Raw genomic sequence first — 8,484 nt, 5'->3', positions numbered from 1 at the left:
ATCAACTTGATAGCTTGATCCATTAAATCTTTTTCTGTAGGTTAAACCCTGCATTTAATGTGGTTTGCGCAGAAATGGAAAGAGAGTAAATATGTGGGTAAACGGCTTACAACTCAGTGGAAGATGAATTGCTTTGGACTAAAAGGGAAGAGGACGCTCCCATTTAATCAAAACATTTATTAGTAGCTCTTACAATGAAGACTCTGCAACTGTGCCAATTAATACTTATATTTAATACCAGGTTTGGTAATTTTGGTAATATTGATTGTCACACTTAGATTTGATGGTAGGATCCACATCCTATAGGATATAAAAGTCTTCCCTTTCCCCGTCTCTGTGTCTCCTACGTGCACTAGTCCAGAGGCACGCACATACACATTATTCTGGCTCAACTCTTTGAACCTGAGCTAGCCATATCACATTCTGCGTACTCTTTTAAGTCTCAAGTGGGCTGAGCTTTCTTAATTGAGAGCGTCAATGGCAGTCTTGGCGGTGGCTTATGGGTTGGCAATGGGGCTCTGCCTCTGCTTTGCTCTGTTCACATGGAATGAGGTAAGGTACAGGAGGAAGTGCTTGCCTCCAGGGACAATGGGGTGGCCTATTGTTGGCGAGACCACAGAATTTCTCAAACAAGGACCAAGTTTCTTGAAAAACAAGAGAGCAAGGTCAGTATCTTGGTAGCTTTCTCTCTCTCTCTCTCTCTCTCTCTCTCTCTCACACACACACACACACACGAGTTGATTAGGTTGCACATTAACTTTTTTATTCTAATTTGAAAGCACCAACTCCTTTTAAGAACATCTTTTTTTCTAAATCCAAGATGGTTGTTAGGCATGAAATGGGTTCTCTCTGCTTTTTTTAGCACAAATCTTTATTTGCATGAGAACCCCACAAAAGGTATTTTATGACAGAGACCAACCTAGCATGACTTTAGGGTGTGCTTGCAAGGAAACTGGCTTTCACATATAGGCAAGCACCATTCTGTAATTTTGCACTTTGCTTTGGTTATCATGAATACAGAAAACTTGTATACATTATCACACAGCCTGTTTTAATGATTCCTTGAAAAAGCAAGCGCTGTCTGCTTTTCTTGCAGAAGCTAAAAGGGTTCTTCTCAGAGTTTGCTGCAGAAGCATTCCATAGATATATAATATAACGGAACCATTTGTTTAATCCAAAATATCATGTATGCATGTATGCATTTAAAGCACATTCTCCAGATGGAATATTAAAAATTACACCTATGCTTTATTGCTTGAGATTGAGAACATCTCTAGTTCAAACAAAGATAATTACAGAAAAGAAATTTACCATCAGATTCAGATGCGGAAGGCTTACTTTTTTGTAATGACGTTTTGTAATGGCGCGCAGATATGGAAGTTTCTTCAAAACCCACATACTGGGGAGTCCTACCATTATATCCATGGACCCAGACGTGAACAGACACATCCTGTTGAGTGAAGGAAAAGGACTTGTTCCGGGGTACCCCAAGTCCATGGTGGATATAATAGGGAATTCCAATATTGCTGCTGTACATGGCTCTGCTCACAAAAATATAAGAGGGTCTTTGCTCTCCCTTATCGGTCCTGGCCTGATAAAAGATCGTCTTTTGCCTAATATCAATAAAGTAGTAAGATCCCACCTCGACTGTTGGGATGGCAAAACCATTGACATGCAAGAAAAAACTACTAAGGTTTGTGTAGTGCTTATTGAACTTTGATAACAATTTGTCTAATCTGATGTAAATTATATGAACCTAATGGAACAGTGCAGTGTACAATGTCCTTTTAGGGAAAAAGAATCCTTCAAGTTCAAAATTAAATTAGATCAAAAGGGGTGCATATGTATGTAGTTGGGATTTAAAGGGGGGAGGTGGATGGTGTGAGAAGACTGAAAATATTATTTTTCCAACTGCTTTATTTGAAGAAAAATTTAGGAAAAAAGTTAAAGGAAAGTCCTAAGATTAAATTTATTATAATATTTATTATAATTATTTTGTTCAGATGGCACTGCTCACATCCTTAAGGCAGATTATGGAATTAGAGTCAACTGCCATCTATGAGTCATTCGAATCCGAGTTTGATACGATGTTGCTAGGAACACTAGCACTGCCTATCAATTTTCCAGGCTCAAATTATCGTCGTGGATTGCTGGTACATAATTTTAAATTTAACCTCAACCTGCTGCCATTCCTATTAAGTATGCATACAGAAGCTAACTATATGAAAGTGAGGATCCTCCTTTCAGGCAAGGAAGAATGTAATAAGAACACTGAGACAAATAATGAAGGAAAGAAGAGCTTCATCAACATATCAAAATGACATGCTTGGTTATATGCTAAGGAATGAAGACTCAAGACACAATCTCAATGATGAGGAGATAATTGATCAGATGATTACAATTTTGAATTCGGGTTACGAAACTGTCTCAAGAACTTCAATGATGGCTGTCAAATATCTCCACGATCATCCAAAAGCGCTTGAGGAATTAAGAGTGAGTTAGGGATTCTATGTTTTAAGGCTCTTTGAACTTCTCAATTATGCAACTTCAAGTTTAATGGTGCTGCTTAATAATGTTCAGGAAGAGCATTTAACCATCCGAGAAAGGAAAATGCCAGATGAGCCCATTTACTGGGATGACTATAAGACAATGAAGTTCACCCGTGCCGTAAGCTGTTTAAAGCTCCCTCTCCAATTTTGAAGCATATCTTCTTTTCTTTTCTTTTTTTTAAAAAAAAAAAAAGTAGGGAATTTTCAATGATACAAATATACTATCTATGAAAAAAAAAATCCCACTTTAGTAACACAAAATAAGTTTAAATTTTTTTATTTTGATTCAGGTGATCTTTGAAACCTTGAGATTGGCTACAGTAATAAATGGGGTATTGAGGAAGACAACTCAAGAAATGGAATTGAATGGTATATTGTTTCAGGAAACTCTTAGATCAATGCAAATCTTAGTACTATTCATTTGGCTTTGCATGAATGGCCATGTAGCAGCATTTATGCATTCTCCTACAACTGTGGTTGAAAGTGACATAGTCTCATGATGATTAGGCTTTGTAATTCCGAAAGGATGGAGGATATATGTCTACACAAGGGAAATCAACTATGACCCATTCCTCTATCCCGAGCCTTTAACCTTTAATCCATGGAGATGGCTGGTCAGTTGATTATGAATTCCACTTATATATGTATCTCTTTGATTATTATATCTGCCAAGAAGAAAAGATAAAAGTTTCATAAATTTGGTTTCACAACTTAAATGTAGGATAAGCGCTTGGAATCTCATGATCACTTCTTCTTTTTCGGTGGGGGAAGCAGGTTATGCCCTGGAAAAGAATTGGGTATAACTAAAGTTGCGGTCTTCCTTCACTACTTGGTCACCAGATACAGGTTGGCAGTATGAATCTCCTTTCTTTCTTGCATCGCATGTTGCATTTTCCTTTGAAGTAAACGATAGCCCTAAATCCACACTCCGTTTTTAATATCGTGTCCTTCTTCATTCCTAACATTTTTGCTTTTGGATGTCTTCTTGCTTTTTTTTTTCTCTTTTATTTTATTTTTTGCAGGTGGGAAGAAGTTGCAGAAAATGAGATTCAGAAGTTCCCTAGAGTTGAAGCACCAAATGGGCTGCATATGAAGCTGTCCAAGTACTAATAATGATGCTACACATATACACACATACTGGGCAGGGAACAATTCTAGCATGCACATGGCAGGAATATGGATATCTGTGAACATACCAACAGATGAATAAAAGACTGCAGAAATAACCATAGAGTTAGCATGAACCTAAAACCAACAAGAACCTGGGAGTATCTGTATCTTTGCCACCCAAACTCATTACTCTTAAAGAAAATGAGAGGAAAAGCAAGCTCATCTATCCCATCCTTGTCAATTGGTGAAACAATCCAAATTCTATTTATCTAAATAAGCAGTAAAATTAGCAACATGTTGGCTGTGAAGTGATGATAGGGCTCTTGTGTTGTGAGATTCCGAAATCCACCCTCAGAAGATACATATAGGAATAATTGAATTAATTTCTTAATGATTGACCGTGTGACGAGAGATGCAATGAATGATGATCTGGCCCTAACGATGGAAAAAAGCTAGTAAATTTTTATTTGATAAAAGGGAGCATTTTCCATTTCCTTATATATTCAATAGCATTAGTTGTAGTATTGATGTTTCACACAAGTGGGGTATGTAGAGACTCGAACCCGTAAAATAAGAAAAAGGGTAAAAAGGTAATTTTAGCAAGCTTCGTCAACGAAACCAATGTTCTCGTAGACGAAGGCTCTTCTACGATTCGTCGCCAAAATTCAGAGCCTCGGTGATGAGGAGATCCCAACTGACAAGAAAAATATTGGACAAAGGGTTCGTCGACGAAGGAAAAGATTCGTCGATGAAGAGCCTTCTATGGCTCATCGACGAGGGTACCATTCGTCGACAAGTTTGACTGGGTCAAGGGGTCTATAAATATCATTTTTGGTTGTTTAAGGGTTAAGAAATCACAAAAACTCTCTCTCTCTCTCTCTCTCTCTCTCTCTCTCTCTCTCTCTCTCTCTCTCTCTCCAATTCCTTCGCTGTTCGTCACCCGAATCCACAATCCGACATTACTACGCTGATTAGGGGGAAAATCTCTACAATTATAGTGGATTGGATCTTCATTTTGAAGATTTTCGGGTTTTATCTCGAAATCGAGGTAAGAGTTTGATTTAGTTTCTGATTCGGTAGATCTATAGTAAATAGAATTATGTTGAAGTGTTGTTATGTGGTTTTTAGGTTTTGAGAACTCGATTCATTGTTTTGGAGCTTGGTAGTACGTATTTCTGTATTCGGGAAAAAGGTAAGGGGATTTTTTTACATCAGTTTTTATTTTTAGAAAACTAAACCACTAAAAAGTTAGCTTATATTTATATACATGTATTGACTGCTTATTTGCAAAGTTTTACCGGGTAAAAATGCCGATTTTACAATTTTACGATTTTGATAAAAATGAAGGTTTTGGCGTATGATCTCCAAACTTTTCAAAACTTATTTATTTATATTAATCTTAACATAGGATATGCTTGAATCCCTTATTTTTCCATTTAAATGTGTTGACCTTATAGGTCACGCCTTGGTTTTGATAATGACAAATACTCTTGTATTTAATGAATATCTAATTCATGTGCAGGTCCATATTAGCATATCATTAATGGCACGTAAAAGATCAAAGCTTGAAGACAAATTCATATTCTTAATTGTAATATTTTTAGTGAAATTTGTCTGTAATAGTAATTAAGGTATTCGGTTTGTAATAAGCACACACATCACATGCATGGTTTATCTTGTAAGCTCAAAACAAATCATAATGCAAAATCACCTTAGTATAACCTTAGCGTGTACCCTTCGGTCGACCTTCAGTCGACCGACACCGGACTTTTTTGGTGTCTCTATTTTGGACCCAAGTGACCCTAGGACACACACATGTACACATATGATTATTAGACACTTAAATAGGGCTTGATTGTGTCAAGACGGGATCGAAATGCACACTTGGTGCACTTTTGGTCGACCGGCCAAATCAGTTCTTTTTTGGCCTGATCAACCGAACCATACTTGGGTCAACCGTTGACCAAGGTTCCGGTCGACCGAGACCCTACAGTTCATTTGATCCCGGTCGACCAAACCACCTGGAAGTCAACATTTTGACCTTCCGGTCGACCGACCACTTTTGTACTCCAACTACCTGGTCGACCGAAAGGTCCTCGGGAGAATTCCCAGCGGTCTAGTCGACCGAACCATATAGTTCAAAAAGGCCCAGTCAACCGAACCTCGAAAGTTTGGGAAATCTCCCTCTCCGGTCGACCGAGCCTTTCAATTCAAAAGTCCCCTGGTCGACCGAACCATTTGAGTCCTGGTCGACCGAAACATTTATGGTCGATCGGACCTCTCGGGTTGCTCCTATTTTTTTACCGCAGTTAATAATTCTAAACAGGGTTAAATTGGTTTAAGTGTCATTAAACTTTTCCAACAATCCCTAATAGGTGTCCAACAGTCAAATATTTTGGTATGTCTATATATACTGTTTCATTTGGGAAAATTAATGAGTGATTAGCAAAAAAAGGATTAAAGATTTCTCTCTCAAGCAAAAATACTACTTTTGATTCGTATTGCTCATACCTTTCTTACAAACACTCTAGCTTACCTCTTCAAGTTCAAAATCATTTGTAAGTGCTTTGAGTGTATATTCTAAAAGGTTTTGCTCTCATTGTTTGAAGCGTTTGAATCAATTTTTCTCTCGAGAACATAACCTAAGTTTTCTTAGGAGGCTTTGCTAATAAGCCTACCCTAAGAAGACTTGTGGTAAACTTTCGAGTGTTGCATTATCATTGCAATATCTTTGGAAGTTTGTATTTGTTTTTTGTTTGCAAAAACATATTTCAAGCTTACTCAAATATCTTGTGAAATTTATTGAACTATTTGTGAAAAGATATTTGTGCTTGTTACACTAATCTTTGTGATAATATTTATACAAGTATATATATCATTTGCTGAAAACAAAGATTATCTATTTTACAATCCAAGCATATACACATTCGTGTGATTGAGATATTCTCTGATTGATATTCTTGAGGCTTGCTTGGTGTTATGTGTAAACACGTTTGATTGAATATTTTAAGATACACAGATTATTATTGATACTCTCACGTACTCACTACATTGATAGAAAACATCTTTGAGAGTTAAACTACTTAGACCACATTGCTTACATTATTAAATCATCTGTGGTGTATGTAATATTGTGCGCATTTGTGGTACAAATTTGCTTTACATGAAAGCACCCATATATTGTACCTTCTGATTGTATATCTGAGAGATTCCAGGCGTGGCCTGAAGGGGCGGTAATCTAGTCCGGTAAGGATTGGTGTAAAGGTTGAGGTCAGCCCTGTAATAATTTGACCTGGTTTGTATAGGTGCCGCTCCACCCGTTCAAGTGAGCAAGTTAGTGTGATAATCCTGGTGCTGGTTAGCCAAGGCGGGGATGTAGGCAGTTAGCCGAACCTTGATAATGTATTTGCGTGTCACCCTTTATTTACTGCTTTCTAGTGCTTGTACGATTAATTAAACTGCTTCATTTAATTTCTGATATATTTTCATTATTCGCATTAGATTGACCATAGGATTGTGAACATACTGTTATTAGGAAGAACACCTAGGGGTTAAATTTTAAAAATACCAATTCACCCCCCCTCTTGGGATCACGGTAAAGCTAACAAAATGATATTTATCGAGTTATATGATATATAACAAATTTTGAACAAACAAGTGTGACATATGATATGAAATGGAATATGCGAACCTATTTAAATACGTATATGAACTATGGGAACTAGAGTTCCATATTTACTATTTGAAAATGTGGAAAACATGTGTCGGTTATATACTGAGCTATATATGTAAAAGGGTTAAATCAAGAATTTGTGCTGGTTTATACCTTAGTATGAATGAATGAGTTTGTGAAAATACTGGAACTGTACATGTGATTCATGAATTTGAAACAAGTTTATTTGTTTTATTATAAATTGTATATATGATATTTGAAACCGCGGCTTGTTACTATCACAGCCTTAAAAAGCTCACCATTATATCAGCCTTAAAAAGCTCACCGTTATGTGAGAGCCCTAAAAAGCTCACCATTATAAGAGAGCCTTAAAAAGTTCAACGTTATCTAAAGCCTTAAAAAGCTTAAACGTGGTTCCGTTGCTTCATATTGGATACAGTGCAACCACACATATGATTTTCAGTGTGGGGTATCGAGATAGTTGGCTGGATATTGAAGTGGCCACTAGTGGATTAATGGACCAGGTGGTACCAGTCGGACTATAGTAAATCACATAACCCAAAGCCATGGGGTAGTGTTGGCATTTGTTATTATTGTATCTAAGCTGGAGAGTGTTCTAAATATGCATATTTATGATTTGAAAACTAAAATTGGCAAAGTCATAGGTTTGAGTACCGAGTGGAGGGATCGTACAGTGTATGGGCCTATACCCTACCCTAACCTCGGGAACTTTTGCTTGCAATGATGCTTAATTATCTATCATAGGAATTATATCTATATATCTTCTATATTACAGTATTGAGAATATGCTATATATATACATAACTGCTTTCTACTGGTTTGAATATGTATGGTAACATACTGATGTAATATCTTCCTCCTTACTGAGAAGTGTCTTACCCCAATATACAACCTTTGTTTCAGGTCCTACAGGACATTGGTCCTAGTTGCTAGAGGGACTTGGAGGTTTGTTTTGATTTTAACTTACGTAAGTGTTTTATGTATGTAATAAACTTAGTTCAGAATATCTTTTAGAGATTGTAAGAACATGTTGTGTTTTAAGTACAATTGTATGTATTTGAGGATATAGTTAGGAACTTGGGGTTATGTCTATTAGATTTCCAAATGGATGTTTATGTTTTCTGTTGTACT

The 8,484-nt window shown here is 36.8% G+C and overlaps 1 protein-coding gene across 1 annotated transcript; it reads left to right on the top strand.

Annotated features, from left to right (window-relative positions):
• Window positions 1–278: 278 nt before the first annotated feature.
• On the top strand, window positions 279–3,952 carry LOC131154317 (cytochrome P450 85A-like). Its single transcript, XM_058107010.1, has 9 exons — window positions 279–665; window positions 1,372–1,693; window positions 2,004–2,153; window positions 2,248–2,493; window positions 2,581–2,667; window positions 2,840–2,918; window positions 3,057–3,163; window positions 3,271–3,395; window positions 3,572–3,952. The coding sequence occupies exons 1-9, from the start codon at window positions 478–480 to the stop codon at window positions 3,657–3,659; spliced, it is 1,392 nt and encodes a 463-aa protein (XP_057962993.1). The 5' UTR covers window positions 279–477; the 3' UTR covers window positions 3,660–3,952.
• Window positions 3,953–8,484: the final 4,532 nt, after the last annotated feature.

Source organism: Malania oleifera, chromosome 4, assembly GCF_029873635.1.
Source record: "Malania oleifera isolate guangnan ecotype guangnan chromosome 4, ASM2987363v1, whole genome shotgun sequence".
Classification (NCBI taxonomy): Eukaryota; Viridiplantae; Streptophyta; class Magnoliopsida; order Santalales; family Ximeniaceae; genus Malania; species Malania oleifera.
Note: the sequence above shows the minus strand (reverse complement) of the source record. Positions and strands in the feature narration are given on the sequence as shown.